This window comes from Mustela nigripes, chromosome 7 (genome assembly GCF_022355385.1).
Source record: "Mustela nigripes isolate SB6536 chromosome 7, MUSNIG.SB6536, whole genome shotgun sequence".
Classification (NCBI taxonomy): domain Eukaryota; kingdom Metazoa; phylum Chordata; class Mammalia; order Carnivora; family Mustelidae; genus Mustela; species Mustela nigripes.
The window spans coordinates 140,137,293-140,158,442 of NC_081563.1; the positions used below are offsets into that span (position 1 = coordinate 140,137,293).

The following is a 21,150-nucleotide window of genomic DNA, read 5'->3' on the forward strand; positions in this document are numbered from 1 at the left end:
CGGGGGGGGGGCCGGGCGCCCAGCAGCTCCGCCGCCCTTCTTCGCGCCCCCGAGACGCGAGGCGCCCCCGTCGGCTGCGCGGGCGGTGGTGAGCGGGGTGGGCGGGGGCGGCGGGGGCGGCGGGGGCGGCCGGGCGGCGGGGGCGGCGGGCCCGGGGCTCAGCGGCCGCCGTCCTTGCAGCTCCGGGCGCGCGGAGACCCCCGCCCCCGGCCCGCGCCGCGCCCCCGCGATGGACGAGGAGGGCCTGCAGAGCGCGCTGCGCACCTACGACGGCCAGCTGCGGCAGGTGGAGCGGGCGCTGGGCGCCGGGCTGGACGCCGCCGGGCTGGACGCCGCCGGGCTGGCCGACCTGCGGCGGCTGCAGGGGGACCTGAAGGAGCTCATCGAGCTCACCGAGGCCAGCCTGGTGTCCGTGCGCAAGAGCAAGCTGTTGGCCGCCCTGGACGGAGCGCGCGCGGCCGCGGACGAGGCCGAGGACCTGGCGCAGGGCGTGGCGGGGCCGGCGGCGCCGGGGGCCGAGCCGGAGACCGGTCCCGAGCGGGGGGCGCCGCCGGCGGCCCGCGGGCGGGAGCAGCAGCAGCAGCAGCAGCAGCAGCAGCAGCAGCAGCAGCAGCAGCAGGACGGGGCCGAGGACGGGGCCGAGGACGGGGCCGAGGACGACGCCGAGGGCGACGCCGAGGGCGCGTGGAGCGGCCGGAAGGTGAACGCCCCGTTCCGCAGCCCCTGGGGCACGCTGGAGTACCACAACGCCATGATCGCGGGCGCGGCGGCGGCGGGCGCGGAGGCGGCGGTGCGCGTGCTCTGCCTCTGCCCCACGCGCGAGTCGCTGAAGCCCTGCCCCTTCTTCCTGGACGGAAGGTGCCGCTTCCAGGAGCGCTGCAGGTAACCCGCCTCCCCGGGCCCGGGCGCGCGGACCCGCCTGCGGCGGCGCCGGGGCCGGGCGGTCCGCGGACAGCTCGGCCGGACGCTGGCGGGGCCCCGGGAGCGGGCGCGGACGGACGCGCGGCCCCCGAGCCGTCCCCCCCCCCCCCCATGCCCCGCTGGCCCGCGGTGCCCCTTGCCGGGCTCCGTTGCGCCCCCGTCCTGCTGTCCTTCGCCTGCACGGATTTAAAGCGGTTCCGGGAACTCCCGGTGGTCGCGCCGGGGCTGCTCACGGCCGGGCCCCGACGAGCTGCGCCGGAGCTTCGTTAAGGTCAAGTGTCCGGGGTGCCGCCGGGCGGACCGGGCGTGCGCCGCAGCCTCTGGCAGGTGGTTTCCTTTCATTGCCAGTGATCCAGGGCGACCGGCCGCAGCGCCGTGGCTGTCGGGTCCACCGTGCCGTTGGCCCGTCGTTCCGCGCCGCTTCTTTCCTTGTGACCGGCACCGACGTGGCGCGGGCGTGTGGGGAAGTGCGTGAGCCTAAGTGCGCCCGAGTTCAGGGAGCGGAGCCCTCGGTGCGTTAGTCCCTCGGGGCGCCCCATGGCCCCGGCTGGCACTTCCCGGTGCTGCCTTCTCTGGGCCCGGCCGTGCCCCCGGCGTTGGGCACAGTTAGCGCATCTGTGCAGCAGCCCCACCAGCCGGGCCCTCCTACGACTAAGGTTGCCCGGCTCAGGGGCGGCACCCAGCCCCCGCCAGCTCCCGCGGGGCAGGTGGGCTCTGAGGTGGCCCCCGAGTGCTGTGCCCTCCCAGGCTTCACGCTGTGTTAGCTCTGCACGTGACTGGCGCCGCTTACGCCCGCCTCCCCATCGCCAGACCCATGGGCCGCTTTCTGGTATGTGCTGCCCTTTTTTTCCCTTTAAACAACTTATTTATTAGTGAGAGGGAGAGTGTGGGGTGCGGTGTGGCAGGAGAGGGACTGAGACCCACTCACGCAGGCTCCCTGCTGAGCGCGGAGCCCGACCCTGAGCCGGTGACCCGAGCTGCAGCTTGACTTGGACGCCCAACCAGCTGAGCCCCCCAGGTGCCCCTGCTTCACCTTTTTGAAAATAGAACAGGTGATGTTGAAACGTTTCGGACTCCCCCTCTGTCGCAGCCCTTCCCCAGTCTGGGAGTCTGTTTCCTTCTAGCAGACCCCGTGGTTCACGCGGACCGTGTACAGAGTACGTACTTGTGCTATTTCTAGACAACAAGGGTGGCTCACTTCGCAGCTTTTCCTCCGCGTGTGTGTGACGTCGGTGTTGATGTCTCTGGAGCTCTTGGGTTCATTTCAGCCGCTGCGTTATCCTCCTCGCGAGTCTGCCGTATTTATTCTGTTCCTTTGATATTTCCCAGGGTTGTTTGGTTTTTTTTTTTTTTTTTAAGATTTTATTTATTGGTGAGAGAGAGCGGGAGAGCAAGCGAGGGCTCGCACACACAGGCAGGCGGCGCGGCAGGCAGAGGCGGAGAGAGACGCAGGCTCCCCAGGAGCAAGGAGCCGGATGTGGGGCTCGATCCCAGGACCCTGGGGCCATGACCTGAGCCGAAGGCAGAGGCTCAACCCACTGAGCCACCCAGGCGCCCCCGTTTTCCAGTTTCTGTTACAGACAGTTGGCCGTGAACATCTTAGTGTGTGTTCTCTTACGTGCCTGCCGGGAGTTTCTCCGGCGCCTGGCCCGTGTGGAGAGAGCACGCAGTGGCCGATTCTGCACGAGGCACACGTCTAGTCGCCGGTCCAGTGCAGAGGCACTGCCTGCGCTGCAGTTACCGGACTGGCGGGTCCCTGCCTAGTGCAAGCTGGGAAACTGGCATCGTGTTTGACTTTGTATTTTCTTGATTCCTAGTGAGGTACAGCATCTTTTCCTACATTTGTTCAACTTAATTTCTCTATTTCAGTCTCCTTATTTGTAAAACAGAGACGAGAATTGTCTTTCGTAGTTGTGGGGAGAACGGAACGCGTTAATGCGGGTCTGATTTTAGACCCGTACCTCATGTGTTGTGAGCTCCCGTGAATGCTAACCTCACCTTGCTGCAGAACCAGGCCCGACGTGGGAAGTACCTAGTGTGGGTTTGACTGTAGCCCCCACAGTCACCGCTCCGCTCCCAACGGCAGGTTTGCCAACCACCTCCAGAGACCCGCCCTGCACCTCAAGCCAAACCCAGCCTGCTCCCTCCTCCCAAACGACCATGATTCCGGGCTTCTTTTCTCCCCGCCTCCTTGTGTTTGTTCCAGCCCGTCACCCGGCTGTCACTGTGCTAGGAACCCCGTGGTGCGGTCGTGCTCACTAAGCGGCTGTGTCTAAGTCTGGCTGTCCCCCGCCTTCTCGCGGCCTTTCCTGGCCTGACAGTTCGCTGAAAGTCTGGGCACTCCGGCCCATCGTGGAGGGCGGCTGGCGCCGTCCGGCCCGACCGTCTGCACGCTGGCAGCTGCGTCAGGGGAGCTGACCACAGGCAGGTTCACCCTCTTTGGCAAGACTCTAGATGCTGCTGTTTTTCTTCAAGACACGCGCGGTGTCTCCGTCTTTCTCTGGTCACGGTAGCAGCTGTTGATGCCGTCCGTGATCAGAGCCTAATGCTCTGACTGAGCGAGAACTGCAAAGTAGAGGTTTTTCTGTTCATTTTCTCTTACTAGCCATAAAGAGATGCTCTCCCCGTCTGTGAATTGGTACCCAGTGGTACAGTTCATGTAGAAATTCAGGATAAATGCTGGATTTTTCTGTTTTCTTTACTTCATCTCCAAGAGAATGAATGGGTTCTCTTTCATCCTGGTAAGGTAATAAATTAGCTTTGAAAAATATTTCTAATATCCTTACAGACTCATGAATTTCACAAATTTCAATCTGTTGATTTCCTAATTTTCTATACAGGCATCCTCCACTTTTCAAAAGTTCATGTAGGGGCACCTGGGTGGCTCAGTGGGTTGAGCCTCTGCCTTCGGCTCAGGTCATGGCCCCAGGGTCCTGGGATCGAGCCCCGCATCGGGCTCCTTGCTCCTTGGGGAGCCTGCTTCTCTCTCCGCCTCTGCCTGCCTCGCTGCCTACTTGTGATCTCTGTCTGTCCAATAAATAAATAAATAATCTTTTTTTTTAAGTTCGGCTACAACACTTTTATGAAAGACGTACATTAGTAATTTTTAACGTATTGTTGGTTTTGGATCCCAAAACGAGTCTCTTGCAGGCAGCATAAAATTGTCTTTTTTTTATGCCAGTTGTCTTTTTTTTTTCCCTCCAGATTTTATATGTGTATTTGATCACAAGGAGGCAGAGAGAAAGAGGGGAAAGCAGGCTTCCCGCTGAGCAGGGAGCCCGATGCGGGGCTCGATCCCAGGACCCTGAGATCATGACCTGAGCCAAAGGCAGAGGTTTGAGCCACTGAGCCACCCAGGCGCCCCGCTTTTATACGTTTTCTATGTATGTTTTAAGATGTGCTGTTTCGTGAATCATTGCCATCATATCTTCATTTAGCTCTTTGAACGCACTTACACTCTCTGCTTTGAGGACTTTGCAAGATTCAACATTTGGGCCCACTCAGATTCAATCAGCTGCTTTTTTCCCTAAGTGTGAATCACACTTTACTGTTTGCATGTCTCCTAAGTTTTTATTTCAGATAATATCTTGTAGCAACTCTGTACTTTGAATTGTTTTCCTCAATATTTTGTTTTATTTGAGTATGTTTTCTGGATCTGAATTCCAAAGTCTGTTCCCCTCATAGCACGCAGCTTCTGGTATCTCTACTCAAATCTTTAAATTTATATTTACCTTTTAGCCTGGCTTTTTGGGAGTCACTTCTGTGTCTGTGTTGCTTAGCGGCCCGCCAGTGATTTCGGAGGAGGTTAGTCTCAAAACACTCACCCAGAAGGCTTCTCCCTGTCGGTCAGTCAGTCTCTGGCGGCTGGGGGGCACCTTCCGAGTTCAGCCAGCCCCCAGTCTCCCTTGGCTTTCACTCGACCCTGGCCTCTCTCGGAGCTCCCGACACATGCACAGTGTTTCCTGGAGAAGCAGAGGTGTTTGCAGGGTGGAGCCCTTATGTGGTCATTTGGTTTTCAGGGTCCTGAAGTACCTGTTAGGTGCCTGCTAGGGACCCTTGTTAAACAGCAGTGGCCACTCCCACTGGCCCACAGCCACGGCTGCCGGAGCAGTCCATCTCCTCTGTTGGTTTCATCAGGTTCGTCCCCTTCCACGGCCCTGGCTCTCCCCCCGGCCTACTTCCATCCGGGGGCAAGCAGGAAGCGTCCCCCACTGTGAGGGCTGCTGACCTTCCCACCTCCCGTTCTAGCCCCAAATTGGGCACTTTTTCAAAAATAATGCCTAAACAGTATGTTTCTTTGCATTTCCAGAGTTCTGAAGCTGAGTTTGGACCATTTTGCTCAGTTGTAACCTTGTTTTTCTATACTAAGCCACAGCTGGAACTCAGAACCTTCTTTATAATTCTGAATACTTGCTTTCAAGTTCAGGTTTTGTTTGTTCTGGAATGCATTTCTGTGAATGTTGCGAAGTAGGTGATTGAGTTGGGTTGTTCTAATGCAGGAAACCAGTTTCCAGCCTTCCCCTTATGAAACCATTAGTGCATCCATTCCTGCCTTGTGCCCCCGGGAAGCGTTCTGTGTGCACAGCGCTCGTCCCGGGGCCCGGCTGCTCTGTTTCAGTCCGGTCATCGGTCTGCCCCTTGCTGCAGTTTCTCACTCGTCTCATGGGTAGGCCGTTAACTACTCCCCGTGGTTGGAAACTGAGGTCATTTCCAAGTCTTTCGTATTTGGTCAACACTCTTTGAGCCCAGTCTTTGCGTGCTTTCATTCGTATTTTCCTAGAATCATTTCTTCGACGTGCTTTCCCAGGTTAAGGACTGTACTAAATTTTCAGACTCTTATCACGGAAGATTCCTGCAGAGAAATTTTAATTGGTGATGTCTGCGGGTGTGTATCTGTGGGTCTGCGTCTCTGGGGGTGGGGGGGGGTGGGGGGGGGGGGGGGGGGGGGGCCACCCTGGTCGGGGGGGGGGGGGCGGGGGGCACATGTGTCGGGGGAAGTGCAGGCATACGTGTCTATGGGGTGTGTGTGTCTAGGAGTGCGCACATCTGCGGGAGTGTGTCTGGGGGCACGCGTGTCTGGGGGTATGTCTTGGGGAGGCATGTGTCTATGAGAAGGCACGCGCGGTGGGGAGCATGTGTCTGGGGAGTGTGTTTGGGCTGTAAATGTCTGTGGGCGTGCATGTCTTTGGGGGGGTATATGTGGGGGTGGGGGGCGTGTGTGTCTGTGGGGGGCGTGGGTGGGGAGGACATGTGTGTCTGCGGGGGTGTGTGGGGGTGTGTTTGGGAGGGGGCCTGTGGGGGTGGAGAGGCGTGTGTCTTGGGGGCCTCTGTGGGGCGCGTGTGTGTCTGGGGAGGACGTGTGTGTCGGGGGGGTGTCGGGGGGCATGTGTATATGGGGGGCGTGTGTGGGAAGGTGTGTGTGTGTGTCTGGGGGTCTGTGGGGGGACGGGAGTGTCTGCGGAGGCACGCGTCTGCGGGAGCGTCGCCGTGGGGCTCCGGTGGAACTCAGTCCCTGGTGTTGGCCTCCCCTTTGGAGCGCGTCCTGCGGCTCCTTGGCGAGCAGGGTTTCCGGAGTCACCGCTGCAGAGCACCTGGGGCCCGGGCTTGCTGCTGCCGGTGCCGCGCCGTCATCGGCAGTGTCCTGAGGGTCTGAGGACTGTCGGGTCGGAGAAGGAGCTGCCCAGGATCTTGCCGGAGGAGGTGTCTATGGCCATCTTGGTCCCCCCAGGCGAGAGGGCGGAACCTCTTCCTTCCCGGCTCCTGTGCCACCACCAGGCCCCGTCCGGAAGGACCTGTGGGGTACAGCGCTTTGCGCGCCGAGTGGGTGCCAGTCCTTGTCGCTCTCGTAGGGTTAACGCAGTTTCCTCTTCGAAGCGCGCTGGCCCGGGAGCGTGGATGTGTGGTCGGTCTTTCCTGCCTTTATTTGGCAGAGCTGAAGCTCGCGGTCCTTTGTCCCCACGTTTCTTCCTCTTTCTTTGCCGCCTTCTCCCCTCCCTTCCCCCTCTCGGTTTCGCTTTTATTTTTTTAAGATTTCATTTATTTGACAGACAGAGATCATAGGCAGGCAGAGAGAGAGGAGGAAGCAGGCTCCCCGCGGAGCAGAGAGCCCGATGCGGGACTCGATCCCAGGACCCTGAGATCATGACCTGAGCCGAAGGCAGAGGCTTAACCCACGGAGCCACCCAGGCGCCCTCGGTTTTGGTTTCGATCTCACTGGTTCACTGGTGTCTAAAGGTCAGACGTCACTGTCACCACCACGTTCTCCTACTTTGCGGTCCTGTGAGTGCACATAAAAACGCACCTGCCTTGAGTGGCTGTTAGCGTCTGGGCCTCCTGGCCGGTGGAGAGGCGTTGGGGCCGTGAACCACGGGGCCCTCTGCCCGCCGCATTGCTGCTCCGGCCCAGAAAGCTGGAGCGTGACACAGAGCATCTGGTCCTCAGGGTACCCAGATCCATCCTGCAGATGAGAGTGTGCCCGCGGGTGTGTCTGTGTGTGTACGTGCCTGTGTGTGTGCGCAGGGGCATGTGTGCGTATGCCTACACCTATGCGTGTGTGTACGTGTGTGAATGGACGTGTTTCTGCACGACATGTGTGTCCGTTTGTCGTCCATCTGCCCCTCCCCTCACGGGAGCGCCCAGGCAGGTGGACTTGGTCCTCCTGGGCTCCTTTGCCCTCGTGCGCTGTGTCTGAGCCCCTGTCCCTGTGGCTGTCTCGGCAGGTTCTCCCACGGGCAGGTGGTCTCCGTGGATGAGCTGCGCCCCTTCCAGGACCCGGACTTGAGCTCCCTACAGGCCGGCTCTGCGTGTCTGGCCAAGCAGCAGGATGGCCTCTGGTACCCAGCTCGGATAACCGGTGAGGCTGCCGTGGTCCTGTCAGACAAGGCCCTTCCTGGAGAGCCCTGCTGCATGCCCCAGCGGAGCGAGACCACCCTTGAGCTCGGTCCCATCTTCCTCCCGATGCCCAGGGTGCTCCTGCCGCCACTGAGGCCACTGACCTGGCCTGTCTTTTGCCTCTAGATGTGGATAACGGCTACTACACAGTTAAGTTTGACTCCCTGCTGCTGAAGGAGGCCGTGGTGGAGGGAGACAGCATCCTGCCCCCACTGCGCACGGATCCCACAGGGTCCTCTGACTCTGACAGTGGCGACGCGGACGACCCCAGCTATGCCAGAGGTAATGGCGGCAGGGCAGGGCCCCAGAAGCCGGGAGGGGAGCACTGCCGGCCGTCACCCTGCGAGCTTCCGGCTGGCGGGGCCTCTGACCGTCCGACCAGACAGTGGGGGGGTGTGACTGCAGGGGGGTGGCTGCGCTCTGCAGAGGGGGCACTCGGCCTGGGGGGGGCAGTGACAGAGTGTGCAGGGTGAGGGGCAGGCCCTGGAGCCACAGACGCGGAGACCTGGCCCTCGTCCCCAGGGAGCACACGAGCAGGTTACAACTCCACAGCCCTGTGCCGAGGCAGGGCTGACGTGAGAGTCAGTGTGCAGGAAGAGGCCGCTGGGCGCCTTCCAGTGGTCTCCACACAGCCCGTATCTGGTGGACAGAGGAGAGGCTGGGTCCAGACAGCCAGGGGCAGGAGAGTTCTGGAATAGCTTGGGTACCCGGCCCTTGCGAGGGGTCAGGTAGGGCATAGAGAGGAGGCTTTCCCGCAGCCTCTGTCCTGTGGTTGGTAGTTTCTGAACCCCTGGGTCCACGGGGGGGCAGGGAAGACGGAGTCACGAGGTCGGTGCCGACTTTCTACCAGGGCAGCAGGGGAGCCCAGCGCCTGAGAAGGTGGGTCAGGGGAGGGCTTGAGGGGGGAAGGGCTGCCGTGTGACCTTGGCCCCGGGGAGCTGTGCCTGTGCGCTGTGGGGAGGGCTGGACCAGACTCCATCAGACTCTGCCATGAGGTCGGCCCTACAGTCTCGTGCCAACGACAGGTCTGTGCAACTGATGGAGAGCCCGAGGGACCAGGCGTCTCGGCCCTGGGCCAGAGCTGAGCTCTTGGGCAAACACCGGCCGGAGCCCAGGGTGCTCCGTGTCTAGGGGGCCGTGCCACTGCCCTGTTCCCCACAGTGGTGGAACCCGTTACTGCTGACCACGGGGCCTGCAGCTCTGCTTTCGGCGGCTGGGAGGTGCACACGCGGGGCATTGGCTCCAGACTTCTTGCCAAGATGGGCTACGAGTTCGGCAAGGGTGAGTGTGCGCCGCCCTGGGGAGAGAAGGTGCGCAGCCCGCTCGGGTCCGGCCGCGGAGCTAGCCCTCTGTGCCTGCAGGTCTGGGCCGACACGCGGAGGGCCGGGTGGAGCCCATCCATGCCGTGGTGCTCCCTCGAGGGAAGTCGCTGGACCAGTGCATAGAGACCCTGCACAAGAGGACCAGGAGCGGCAGGGCCGGCACCCCGAGGCCCCCGAAATGCCAGGAGAGGGGGGGTGCACGCCCTCCCCCTCGCAGTGTGTTTGACTTTCTGAACGAGACGCTGCAGTGCCGGGCCCCTGGGGCCCTGGAGGCCGGGGCGGCGCCCCCTGGGAGGAGGAGCGGTAAGGAGATGTACCGGGCCGGCGAGAGTGCCAAACGCGCCCTGAGCCTGCGGCTCTTCCAGACTGAGAAGAAGATCAAGCAAACCCAGCAGGACATCCAGGGCATCCAGAAGGCCCTTGCCCGGAACACCGGCCGGTATGTGTGGGGCCAGACTCACACGGAGGGCAGACCCCAGGGTGGCAGTGCCTTCAGCCCGGCGGTGGGCCCCCAGTTCCCACGCAGGAGCTTGCTCTGACTGGAGGGCGGCGGCTGGCTGAGGAGGGTCTGGATGCTTGCAGGGGGATGGGCGGTGGCTACAGCAGTTGGGGGCTTCGTGCCAGTGGCCCAGCAGCCCATGCTGAATGGCAGGCTCCTCTCTAGGCACAGTGTGACGGCAGCCCAGCTGCAGGAGAGGCTGGCGGGAGCCCAGCGCGAGCTGGGGCAGCTCCGGGCCCAGGAGGCGGGCCTGCAGCGCGAGCAGAGGAAAGCAGACACCCACAAGAAGATGACTGAGTTCTAGAGCCCCCGTACGTGCGGTGGACAGAGCTCAGGGCCCCCAGCCCCTGACTGCCCTCTGGAAGACTCGTTGTCACCCAACAACTAGACACCACCAGAAGAGGGCCCAGCCTGCTCCCACTCCGGCCCCACACCCAGCCTTCTTGCTGGCCACTGCTGAATGGAGATGGGGCTGCAGGGGCCACTTCTGGACGCTTCCTTGCCCGTTAAGCCCACCTGTCAGTGTCTTCGGGGGATTCCTGAGCAAGGACATTAAAGTGATTGTGTTATGGTGTCTTTCAGTGGAGGCTCGGCTGGCTTGTGGGTTCTTGGGGCGTAGAGGGATCTCTGCACAGGGCCATGGGGCCAGGCTGGAGGGGCCCCAAGTGAGGCTGTGGTCCCCTGCCCAGAGATGGAGGGCCCAAAGGGCTGGCCTTCTCTTCGCTGTCTTGGATGGGGCTCTGCCAGCAGCCGTGAAAAGGGTCAGAGCTTTGAGTGCCCCCGTGTTGCCTGACCCCCCCACAGATGCGTGGGACTTGATGCTGCAGCAGTGGGAGGCGGTGGTGGCCAGTGGAGGAGTTGGGAAGCACATGAATGAGGCAGGAGGACCCGGTGATGTGGGTTCAGAAGTCTTGAGAGCCTGGGTTCAGTCCTGGGGTTTGGTGGCCCTGAGGGAGCCCGGTTCCCGTGCTGTGCCTGTGTCCTTGCCCCCGTGTGCCTATCTCCTGGGGGCTGGACACCACGTGACTTGGGCTCTGGGAGTGGTGTTGGGCAGCCACATATACCCACCAGGTGGTGTCGAGACCCCACAGGGGCTGCAGCGGGAGCGAAGGCAGAGCGCTGGGTGGCTGCGTGGGGAGATGCAGGGAGACACACAGCCATCTCGTGGAGCACCCAAGTGGCCAGGCCAGCCACCGCCAGACGGCTGACAGGAGCCGCTGTGCACGGGGCCCGTGCCCTGGTCGGGTCCGCACTCCGCATAGTACCCTTCTGGGGGCAGCTGAGGGCTGGGGTGTGGGGGGACCAGGTTGGGCAGCCCAGACCATCTTCGGAGGTAAGCCCGCTCCCTGGGTCTGGGCGGACTGGGTGCTGTGTCTGGAGACACCCCAGCCCAGCAGCTCTGCTAAGATCCCAGGAAGAACGCAGTGCGATGACGGCCAGTTGGAGGGGAGGGATGGAGAGCCAGGAACAAGTGGACCAGTGGGGGGGTCCGGCCGGAGCAACCTTTCCCTGCGTGCTGACCCCACCTGCCTTTGCAGCCCCTTCGGGACCCAGCTCTGCAGTGGATGACTGAGGGAACGCTGCCTGAGACTGGTCTGTGTCTCAGAGGGCCAGGGGTGTGACCTCAGGGCCTCCCTAGGCCCCATGTTGAGGTTATGGTGACCACAGCAGGCAACTCCCCTGCCCTTCCTGGCGCGTTGGCCGTCGGGGTCAGCCTTGCCTGCTCAGGTGCTTGGGGCCACGCAGAGCACACCTCCATCCATGTCACTAGGAGCCCCCCTCCAGAGGCGGAAGGTGGCTGCCAGGGCTTGGCTCTGTGCTTCTGCAGGAGGGAGGGGCCGCGGAGCCCAGTTTCCTGTGTGCTGAGTCAGTGCCCCAGGGGGCGGAGACGGCCCCGCAGTTTGAGGGGCAGCTGGGGGCTGCCAGGTAGGTGCCCAGCCTCTCTGCCCCAGCACCCCTGTCTTCTCACCCCCAGGGCTACCTGTGGCTTCACAGGATGGGGCCACAGGTGCCCTCAGCCCCTCCTGCTCTCTGGGTCCTTGGGTGCCTTGTCCTGTTCCTCTGGCTGTGGACACTATGCGCCACCTGTCACAGGTATGTCCATCCCCGGCCCGGGTTTGGTGTGTGGCAGGGCTCCGAGCAGGCCTGGCTCTCTGCATGAGCCTCCCTGCCGGGTGTTGTACCAAAGGCATCTCTGCCTCCCTGGCCTGATGAGACTCTTGCCTCCAGGAAGCCGGTGCAGAGGCAGCAGGCCGGCCCCCGGAGCTATGTGATGCCAGCAGAAGCGGTGAGTGTCAGGCTGTCCCTGGGGCCGGGGCGGGGCCACCACAGGACCAAGACCAACCTTCCTTGCCCCCAGTCCCTGCTGAGACGACAACACCTCTGCACCCTCAGCAAGTCGGACACCAGACTGCACGAGCTGCACCGGGGCCCCAGAGGCTGCCGAGGTGAGCCAAGCCAGGAGGAACCTGGCGTCGGTGATGGGCGGGGCTGGCCCCTGGAGCTGCTCTGGGGTTCCCCAGTCAGTTCCCTGCCCCCCTGCCCCAGTAACCTCTGTCTTGACCCCACCCCTAGGCCCACGGCCTGCCAGCATGGCTATCTTGCGCCCACAGTGGCTGGATGTGTCTAGAAGCACCAGCAGACCCTTGGCAGCCTTCTCACACTGGGAACTGCCCCGGGCAGTGCCGGCTGCCACCTCACCCTCCATCTGCCCTGAGGCCACCTATTCCAATGTGGGGCTGGCAGCAATCCCCAGGGCCAGCCTGGCAGCCAGCCCCGTGGTATGGGCAGGGGCACGGCTGACAAGCAGCTATGTGAGGCCTGGGCCTGAGGCCAGACTGGAGGTGGCTGAGTATGCTTGTATCCAGAAGCTCAAGGAAACAGAAGAAGGCACCCAAAGCCTGGGGCAGGGGAAGGCAGAGCTGACCCCAGCTGCCCAGGTAAACTGGAGGGGAGTGGGTAGGGTGGGTAGGGCTGTGCAGGTTCTTGAAGGAGTGGACGGTGCTGACCCCTCCTTGGGTTGGCTTCCTCTCTCCCAGGTTGACATCCTGTACTCCAGAGTCAGGAAGCCTAAGAAGAGGGACCCAGGACCTGCCCCAGACCAGCTGGACCCCAAGGGGAGGGGAGTAATCCCAGCTCTGGAAAGTGACCAGTCCTATGAGACCCTCCCACTCAGGGGCCTGGGCAAGGATGATGGCCTCTTTGAAAATGTGTATGAGAGTATCCAAGAGATGGGGACCCTCCCACGGAGCACCTGAGCTCTCCAGCTCTGGCTGTTAGCAGGGGCGCACCTCTGCAGGGCGCGGAGGCTCCTGGCATCCCCCATTCCCTGCCCCCCCCCCAAGTTGGCAGCACAAAGTCCAGATCCCAAATCTTCCAGCCTGTGAGGTCCCTGGGGGTCCTGGCTGCTGTGGCCTCTTGGATTCTCCCAAGGTCTTAATAAATCTCCAGCCTAGGGAAGATCCGTACAGCCTATTTTTCTCGAAGGCCTGGGCAGGTTGGCAGGGAGTGTCTGGAAGGGCCCCCCTGCCCGGGGTGTCTGGGCCCCGTCGCCTGGGGCTGGTTAGTTCCGGAAGACTGTGGCGAAGGGAGGCGAGTTCTGGGGTGGTGTCCCCGGGCCAAGTCGGTCTTAGCGCGTTGCAGCCGGCCCGCAAACTGACCGCCCCAGGGTGGGACTTGGACCCTGAACACCGGGGCAGGGCCCCGCCGCCCAGCCCCCGGTGTTACATAAGGCGCGCGGGTGGGTGGGCAGTCGTGCGTTACAAAACAACCTGCTCCCGGGAAGCCCGCCAAGGGGACGCGGCCCCTTCCCGGGATCCGGCAGCTCTGCGCGCAGCAAAACCCCCAAGAAAGCCGGCCCTGCCCGGCGGCGGGGGCGCACGGGCAGCCCGGGCTCCTAGGGGCGAGGGGCCGACCCGCACTCGCCGCGCCGCGAGCGCGGCCCTTTCTGCAGGCCGCGGGGCTGCGGCCGGCTCGGGGCAGGGCCTGGGGGCGCGAGCCAATGGGAGCGCGGCGGGTCGCGGCCGCGGGCCGCCTCGGAATGTTGATACATCGCGCGGGCCAATGGGCGTGCGCCGGGGGCGGGGCCGCGAGGCGGGGCGCGCGAGCCGCGCGAAGGGGGCGTGGCCGGCCGGCAGCCTCCGGGCCGCGCGGCGCGGGCGGCGGCCGATCGAGGGCGGGGGTCGGCGGCCCCGCCAGCCCGGCCGGGCCTGGGGGCCGTGTCCCGAGCGTCCGCCCTCGCCGCTGCAGCCTCGGCGCTCGGCCGGCCGGCCATGGAGGCCGAGCGCCCTCCGCTGCCCGTTCCGGGCTGCGGGCGCCCCCCGCCCCGTGCCGCCGGCCGGGACCCCGCGGCCGCGCCCGTCTCGGTGCCCGCCGCGCCGCAGGTACCGGGCGCCGGGGGACGGGGCGCGACCCAACTCCCTCGCCGCAAAGATGGCGTCGGGGCTGCACAAACTTCGGGCCCCCGGGGGCGGGGCGGCGGGGGCGGCGGGGGCGGTCCGCGCGTGTCCACGGGCCTGGCGGTGCCGGGTCGGGCCCGGCGGCCCCGGGAGCAATTCCCGCCGCGCCGCGCCGGGGGCGGGGCCGGGGGCGGGGCCGCGCCGTCCCCACCGGCCGCGGCGGGTTCGGGGGGCGGGTGCGGAGCGGATGGGGTGGGGGCTGGGAACCCCCGTCCCCCGCGCCGCCGCCTGCGCTGAGCCTGCCCCTTCCGCAGGGCCCTGCCGTGGGCGGCGGCTTTGCGGGCTTGGAGTTCGTGCTGCCTCGGGAGCCGGAGCCGCGGGCCGCCGACCTAGGGGCCCCGGGGACGTGGGCGGGGGCGGCGGTGGGGCCCCCGAAGCCGTCGGCGCACATCGCGGTGCCAGCGCAGAGGTGAGCCAGGGTCCCGCGCGCCAGGCCGAGGTGGGCGTGCGCACACGTGCGCTGCTGTGCGCAGGGGTGGTGGGTGGGGCGCGGGCACGTGCCTTCTCGAGCCCCACCCCACGGGGCGTGGGGGGCTTCTTGGAGGGTAGGTCGGTCAGGGCCCCCGGCCTGGGGTTTCTGCCCCCTTCCCCAACTCTCCAGCGCTGGAGGACTGGAGCAGAAATTATCAAGATCTTGTGCCCCTGGTGCCCCCCAAGCTCTGGGGGCCAGAGTTTAGAGCTGGGAGGGGCCCCTGTCGGTCTCGGCGCCCTAGAGCCTGCCCGCTGACGTGAGGCTGACGGTCCAGGAGTCCTGGGGCTTCTGACTGCCATCTCTTAGCCCTGCCTAGAAGCCGGGGTGCCCCACATCCAAAGCTTCTCAGGTAGAGGCAGGCTCCGGCCTGGCCTGTAGGGGCCTGGGGACCAGCTTGTGCTTGGAGCCCAGTCTCCCCCGGCAGCCGCTGGCTGTTCCTCCCTCCCAGGCCTGGCGCAGGGCCACAGCTGCTGTTGCACAACCCTGGTTAGTGGGTGTGGGGGGGGGAGGGCTGGGCCTGGCCTGGCCCCGGCTGAGCCAGGGGGTGGGGCCTCAGACCCCTGTCCAGCTCCTGGGCCTGAAGGACCCACCATGGAACAGAGCCCGGGCTGCAGAGAAGTCAGGCTTCACAGAGACCCCAGCCCAGGCGCTGTTTCTGCTGGTTGCTGGAGATTTGGAGCCGTGTAACCAGAGCTGGGGGTGGAGACGGGCCTCCAGCCCAGCGCCTGGAGGGAGGGAGCTGGTGCACACACACACACACACACACACCCCACACAAGTGCCCAGGCCTGCACGTGTACTGGGCCAGGGGAGGAGCCTGACACCACCCGCACCTCTTCCAGGGCCCCCGCCGGACAGTCCCGACTGGATGAGGTCATGGCTGCAGCTGCCCTCACAAGTCTGTCCACCAGCCCCCTCCTGCTGGGGGCCCCAGGTGAGACTGTGACATGCGACCTGGGTAGGGAGGGCAGGATCCCTGTCTCTCCAGGCCCCTAGAGTTGCCCACGCCCTGGGGCAAGCAGGACCCCTTTGCCTGGACTAACACCATCTACATAGATCTTCTGAGGCCCAAGATAGACATCAGGACTCCCAGTGCCTCTGACTGAGGCCAGAGCCAGTGTCCCAGGCCTGTGGGCCTGTGACCTGTCCGTTCCCACCTGGCTGGCCAGGCATCTCCCCACATGGGATGTCTGTGTACCTGTCCCTGTGCTGGGAAGGCCAGTCTGCCGGCGGTGAGGGCCGGCTGTTCCCGGCCACTGCCTCCTCCGAAGGACTGTGCTCCCAGGCTCAGAGTGAAGGGGCCTGCGGGGGCAGCTCCCGCAGCGCAGCCTGAGCCAAAAGTCCTACCACGGGCGCTGGCGTGTCCCCACAGAGCCTGGCCCGGAGCCCTGGAAGGAGGCCCTGGGGCGGCCCCGGCACAGCTGCAGCAGCAGCAGCAGCAGCGGAGACTGGGGCTGGGACCTGGCCAGTGACCCGTCCTCCCCATCTAGCCCCTCGCCCCCGCTGCCGTCTGAGGCAGCCCATTTCCTGTTTGGGGAACCTGCCCCAAGGAAGAGGAAGGTGAGCCTGAGGTGGCCCTCAGGGCGGGGTGGACGCGGCGGCCGGGCCTGACCACCAGCCCTTGTCACCCAGAGCTCAGTGCAGGTCCTGTTCCAGTGTCTGTGGAAGCGGTGTGGGAAGGTGCTGAGCACGGCCTCCGGGATGCAGAGACACATCCGCCTGGTGCACCTGGGGTGCGGCGGGGCCGGCCAGGGGGGTGGGGGGTGGCCGAGCCAAGCCAGGCGGGGCGAGGGCTGCAGCTCGCACCCACCGCGTGTCCCCAGCAGGCGGCAGGCGCAGCCGGAGCACAGCGACGGGGAGGAGGACTTCTACTACACCGAGATGGACGTGCTGGCCGACGGGCTGTCCAGCCTGTCCCCGACATCCCCCACGGCCTCCGCACCCCCTGCCTTCCCCCGCCTGGACCTGCCGGAGCCCCCGACCCTGTCCAGCCTGCTGCGCCCGCTGGCCCTGCCCCCGGTCCCCGTGCTGAGCTCTGGGGCACCCCCTGAGGTGTGCCGCGGTGACGACTCCTACCAGGTGGGTGAGGCCACAGGCAGCCGCTCCGGGAGAGTCTCAGGGCGCTCGGGACGGGGGAGAGGACACAGCTGCGTCTCCTTTCAGGGCTGCCTGGCCCCCATCCGCCTGGAGCCACAGCCCACCCCTGTCCGGACCTGTGTGCCAACCCTGCCCTCCAAGCTTGGTGCCAACCCGAGGTGCGTGCGTGGGGAGGGGTCAGGGCAGGTGTGCGGGGGAGGGTGGCGCGGAGTGTAGCCTGGCACCAGCCCGTGTCTCCTCTGGGTACCCCCCAGGAAGCCGCGTGGTGACGCCAAGAAGTGCCGGAAAGTGTATGGCCTGGAGCGGCGGGACCTGTGGTGCACGGCCTGCCGCTGGAAGAAGGCGTGCCAGCGCTTCCTGGACTGAGTGCCCGCGGGCACCGTGCCCGCTCGCGGGACCCCGCCGGGGAGGAAAGCAGCTGCCACCGCCCCCAGCCCAGGGCTCTTCCCGCCACAGGGTCTGCTTCTTGATGGTGGGGGAAGTTGGTGACCCTGGACCCCCCGAGGCTTGGGGGAGGTCCCACCACTCAAAGTGCCTCTGAAGAAACCAGCCTTTTGCACTAAACCTCAGTAGCTGGCCCTTTGGCCCCGGGTCCCTGGGTGGGGGCTGCCGCCTGTCCTGCCTGTCAGCCCATGGACCTATCGGGGCCATGTCGGGGGCCGTGTGGGGGCCGGCCTCTGATGCACTTCGAGCGGTCCCTGTGGGGGACCACCCGCCCTGCTTGTCAGCCCATGGACTTGTGGGGGCCGGTCTGTGATGCACTTTGAGGGGTGTCGTGGGGGCCTCCCCTGCCCACACTTAACCCAGCGGTTCCAGGGGGTGACGTTTGTGTCGTGTTTGCGAAGCTCAGGTGTCTCGAGTCTGGGCCGCGCCAGGCAAGGAGAAAAATTAAAGATTTGGGTTTTTCCAGAAGCCGTGTCTGCGTCCTGGCGGGGGGGAACCGAGACCCTGCCAAAGGCAGGGGTGGTGGGTGGGCAGACCCAGGAGGCCCTGACACAGGAAGAGGGGGTGCCATGAAAGACTCAGGAGGCCTCTGCTCGAGCCGCAGTTTCCCAGTTTATTGGAAGTGGAAGCTTTGCAAGAAGGTCGAACTAACCCGTCACAGGAAGGACGGCCCTGGGCAGGCCCGGAGCGGCGGCTGCGGACCGGAAGGGGCCGCGCCCTGCCCTGCGGCTGCGGACTATGGCGGCTGCGATTGATTTTCTGCCGACCGGTCACAGACGTCGTCTCCCAAACAATAAACACATCTCCAGTACAAACACAGGCGTAGGGTAATCACTATAAAGGGGTATAATGTAGATTGTCCCCAAGGGGGGAAGAACACAATTTTCAAACACTGCCCTTGTCTGTCGGTTTTGCTTTTGTTGACAGGTTGAGAGCATGTTGGAAAAATAAATATTTAGGAAAAGCGCACACAGAGCGCCCTCACTACAAGGAGTTCTGGAAGGGACACACACAAAACACAGTATAGAACCCAGAAAATAAGACCGACCAGTAAGTATGGCTTTCTTAAGCGTCGCACACGTCACAGAATGAGCGAAAATAAGATCATCTTTCATCATATTGCAAAAAGTTCCAGTTTTTGCATTTTCTCAGAATTTCTTTTTTAAAAAGGAAGATGTGCAAAGTCGGAAGGAGTAGCTGTGTCTCGAGTCGAGGTCCCTATTCAGTCCTGGCAGTGTTACGACTGTTTCCCAAAACCCAGAGTCCGAACATACAACCTGGTCAGGATCCAGAGCTTGATACAAAAGTCCTACAGGTTCCCTGTCCCCCCCACCCCAAAGAACTCACCACTCAACGCACTGCATTTTCCACTTTGGTGTTGCAAACACCAAAATACAGACAGACACGAACAAAAAGGTACAAAACGTGAAATGTAATCTACACATTTTTTCCTCTTCATAAAAAAATATTTATTAGGTTTAAACATTGATTAAAAAAAAAAAAACCAGTCACGTAAAAAACCCTTCGCCACACGCCTTTTCCCTCCACGCCTCCTGAGTGGGCGCGTTCACCTCCACGGACGGCGGCCAGCCGCCCAGCGCACGCCCGGCGGACTGGGTGGGCAGGGGTGGGGCCCTCGGTTTTCCAGTACAGTGTTGATTTTAGGAAGAAAATGCCCCTGTGGCACTGACAGCGACCCCCCGAAAACGTCAGCAAGGGTGGTCGGGAGCAGGGAGCGGCGGGTCAGAGCGAGATGTCCTGAGTGCGAGGCAGAGGTGGCCCGGGGGTGGGCGGGGCGGCCTGAGCGGTGGGACCAGTACAAAACCCAGAGACACTGTTGGTAGCAAAGGTCTGGTTTCCAAATACATTTGTAAGAAAGGAGGTCTGTTTAGAAAAGGGTCAGAAAGTCGGGGAGGTACATAGTTCTGAGGGCCCCATGAGGGGTGCAGCCCGGGGCCTCACTCGTGAAAGGCAGCAAGGGAAGTATGTCCCGGAGCCCTGCACTGGCCTCGCCACTTCGGTGTCAGGAAGGGCGGCCTTCGTCCCCACGTCCCCACGGAGGACAGGAGTGCGGGCGGCCCCGTCCGCGCCCTCTATCTCGGGGTGCCCGGCTCCCCAGCAGCCGCCCCGGGCAAGCACTCCAGGTCACCATCGGAACCCAAGGTAGGGACTCGTGGGATTCTCCTGTTTCCACCTAAAAAGAATAGATGTGACTCCGCGGCCAGCTGCATAGCAGCTGACAGCCCGTGGCCTGAGAGAACAGGAACACGGTCTTCGGCAGGGGCCTCCGCCGGGCGGGCGCAGGGCGGAATGTCTGAGTAGAGAGTGCGGTTCCCGGCGGCCCGGCGGCCCGGCGGGAAGGGGACAGAGCAGGGCGGGTCCTGCGGCCCAGGGCACGGTCCTCCCAGCGGGGCCCTTGCTTTTCACTCAGAAAAGACCGGAGTCGTGAAGCGGCGGTGAGCTCATCTCCAGAGCCGACGGACGGACCGACAGGCGGAAGGTAAGACAACGCCAGGCTTCATCACGCCAGAAAAATAATGCCAACCACATAATCGTATGCAACTACCTCAAATACGTCTCCGACGACTTAAAAAGTTTGGTTACCCACGCGGGGAGGTGTGAGCAGCACGAGCGGTCCAGTCCCCACCCCCACTGTTAGCAGCAACAAGGCAAGGGCACCCGGGGGCAGGGGGCGAGCGGGAGCGGCCTGGGCACGACGGCGGGGCCGAGGGGCTGAGGCCGCCCCGGGCTCCCCAAGGAAGTGCGGAACGGAGAGCCCGGGCGCCCCGAAGGGACCTGAGTGGCCGGCAGCGGGGAGCTCCAAGCCCTGCACCAGAGGAGCGTGGCACGTCGGTCCTCACCCGGCCGCCTCCACCGGAAGATAGCACCTGGGAGACCTCGGCCCTGGCCGGGGCTTCTGCAGCTGTTCGAAGGGAAGCACCAAAGCCCAGAGGCGGGAGGGCCCCAGGGCTTCCTGGACACTGAGCCTGAGTTCCGCGAGGAATGGCCACGACTGCGGCAGAAGGCTGTGGCCGTGGCCATAGGCAGTGACCAGGCTGCTGAGAAAGGGCGAGCAGAGCGGGGGGGCGGGGCTCCAGCACTGGACATCGGATGTATGCAACACCTTCCTTAACGTCCCTTGGACCTGTGGCCTCGGGGACGACGCTCAGGACTCCGACCAGTCCCGACCGTGACCTGGTCATCGGGCCATCGTGCGTCCTAAGAACCGGCTGGCCACATGGGCTCCCTTGTGCCCTAGCCACACGTACCTGCCGGGGACCCTCCCTCCGTCCCTGCAGACACGAGGGAACGTGTGCTCTCCCTCTGCTCAAACCCACCCTGTGCCCCCCAACGTCCTGTTCGGTCCCGGAGCCCCGACTCGCTGGGGTCATGCCTGCCTCAGAGCCCGCGGGCTTCCGTGTGTGTCTGGGGGCAGGAGCAGAACAAAGGGGTCAGCGTGGTCTGGCCCCAGGAGAGAGCAGATCCCTAGGCAAACACGCGTGCACACGCACACACACACACGCACGCACACACATGTGCACGCACACACACACGCATGGTGGAGGGGGGCACGGCCACGGCCCCGCCCCCAGGAGGGATGGCAGGGCCCCCGCCCCGCAACCTAGGAGATCCAGGAGAAGTCCTTGTCGGGCGCGCCCGGGGGGCTGCCGGGTCCCCGCGGTGAGTCCTCGTCCTCCTTCTCGGCCACCAGCAGCGTGTCCTCGTGGGCCAGGCCCACCTCGTCCTCGTCCTCACACAGCTCCTCCTCGCCCTCCCCCCGCGGGTCGTCCGGGTCTTCCAGGTAGGGCCCATCGCCAGGGAACAGCTCGGGGGAGCCCTCGGTGCCGCCGCCGTCCAGGGGCCCGGCCACGCCTCGGCCCGCGCAGTCAGCACAGACGCCGTGACGCCGCGAGCCGTGCTTGATGCCCACGCTGGCGGCTGACATGAACACGCGGCTGCACAACTTGCACACGTACTTCTTGTCCTTGCTGTGGACCTGCGGGGGAGCGGGTGGTCAGCGCGCGGGGCGGGGGGGGGGGGGGGGGGG

General features: G+C 64.1%; 4 protein-coding genes across 5 annotated transcripts in view; 3 read left to right on the forward strand and 1 right to left on the reverse strand.

Moving 5' to 3' along the window:
• The first annotated feature begins 181 nt into the window (after nt 1-181).
• On the forward strand, nt 182-10,214 carry ZGPAT (zinc finger CCCH-type and G-patch domain containing). Its single transcript, XM_059407444.1, has 6 exons — nt 182-882; nt 7,641-7,774; nt 7,939-8,094; nt 8,974-9,093; nt 9,174-9,573; nt 9,799-10,214. Exons 1-6 carry the CDS (start codon nt 230-232, stop codon nt 9,935-9,937), a joined length of 1,602 nt encoding a protein of 533 aa, XP_059263427.1. The 5' UTR covers nt 182-229; the 3' UTR covers nt 9,938-10,214.
• Nucleotides 10,100-13,534, forward strand: LIME1 (Lck interacting transmembrane adaptor 1). The gene is made up of 7 exons (XM_059407720.1): nt 10,100-10,151; nt 10,438-10,529; nt 11,405-11,559; nt 11,863-11,920; nt 11,993-12,080; nt 12,208-12,572; nt 12,672-13,534. The coding sequence occupies exons 1-7, from the start codon at nt 10,100-10,102 to the stop codon at nt 12,888-12,890; spliced, it is 1,029 nt and encodes a 342-aa protein (XP_059263703.1). The 3' UTR covers nt 12,891-13,534.
• Nucleotides 13,535-13,863: 329 nt separating this feature from the next.
• SLC2A4RG (SLC2A4 regulator) lies at nt 13,864-17,570 on the forward strand. 2 transcript variants are annotated; one of them, XM_059407446.1, is made up of 8 exons: nt 13,864-14,015; nt 14,345-14,499; nt 15,404-15,495; nt 15,934-16,121; nt 16,194-16,294; nt 16,388-16,640; nt 16,725-16,816; nt 16,913-17,570. In XM_059407446.1, the coding sequence occupies exons 1-8, from the start codon at nt 13,905-13,907 to the stop codon at nt 17,022-17,024; spliced, it is 1,104 nt and encodes a 367-aa protein (XP_059263429.1). In that variant the 5' UTR covers nt 13,864-13,904; the 3' UTR covers nt 17,025-17,570. The 2 variants fall into 2 exon arrangements, with proteins under 2 accessions (XP_059263429.1, XP_059263430.1); XM_059407447.1 differs by having other exon boundaries at nt 16,218-16,294.
• A 125-nt stretch (nt 17,571-17,695) lies between these two features.
• The window catches only part of ZBTB46 (zinc finger and BTB domain containing 46), a 62,657-nt gene continuing 59,202 nt past the window's right edge, over nt 17,696-21,150 (reverse strand). The window contains exon 5 of the mRNA XM_059407445.1: nt 17,696-21,099. Within this exon, the coding sequence (XP_059263428.1) occupies nt 20,725-21,099 (375 nt within the window). The 3' untranslated portion in view covers nt 17,696-20,724. The remainder of the gene's footprint in view (nt 21,100-21,150) is intronic.

Excerpts from the sequence above, each read along its gene's own strand:
- ZGPAT (XM_059407444.1), top strand. The coding sequence starts at position 230 with ATGGACGAGGAGGGCCTGCAGAGCGCGCTGCGCACCTACGACGGCCAG. Across the intron at positions 9,094-9,173 it reads GGGCTACGAGTTCGGCAAGG|GTCTGGGCCGACACGCGGAG; the intron begins GTGAGTGTGCGC and ends CTGTGCCTGCAG. Across the intron at positions 9,574-9,798 it reads CTTGCCCGGAACACCGGCCG|GCACAGTGTGACGGCAGCCC; the intron begins GTATGTGTGGGG and ends GCTCCTCTCTAG.
- LIME1 (XM_059407720.1), top strand. The coding sequence starts at position 10,100 with ATGGGGCTGCAGGGGCCACTTCTGGACGCTTCCTTGCCCGTTAAGCCC. Across the intron at positions 10,530-11,404 it reads AGGCAGGAGGACCCGGTGAT|GAGCCCCCCTCCAGAGGCGG; the intron begins GTGGGTTCAGAA and ends CCATGTCACTAG. Across the intron at positions 12,573-12,671 it reads AGCTGACCCCAGCTGCCCAG|GTTGACATCCTGTACTCCAG; the intron begins GTAAACTGGAGG and ends CCTCTCTCCCAG.
- SLC2A4RG (XM_059407446.1), top strand. The coding sequence starts at position 13,905 with ATGGAGGCCGAGCGCCCTCCGCTGCCCGTTCCGGGCTGCGGGCGCCCC. Across the intron at positions 14,500-15,403 it reads ATCGCGGTGCCAGCGCAGAG|GGCCCCCGCCGGACAGTCCC; the intron begins GTGAGCCAGGGT and ends CACCTCTTCCAG. Across the intron at positions 16,122-16,193 it reads CTGCCCCAAGGAAGAGGAAG|AGCTCAGTGCAGGTCCTGTT; the intron begins GTGAGCCTGAGG and ends CTTGTCACCCAG.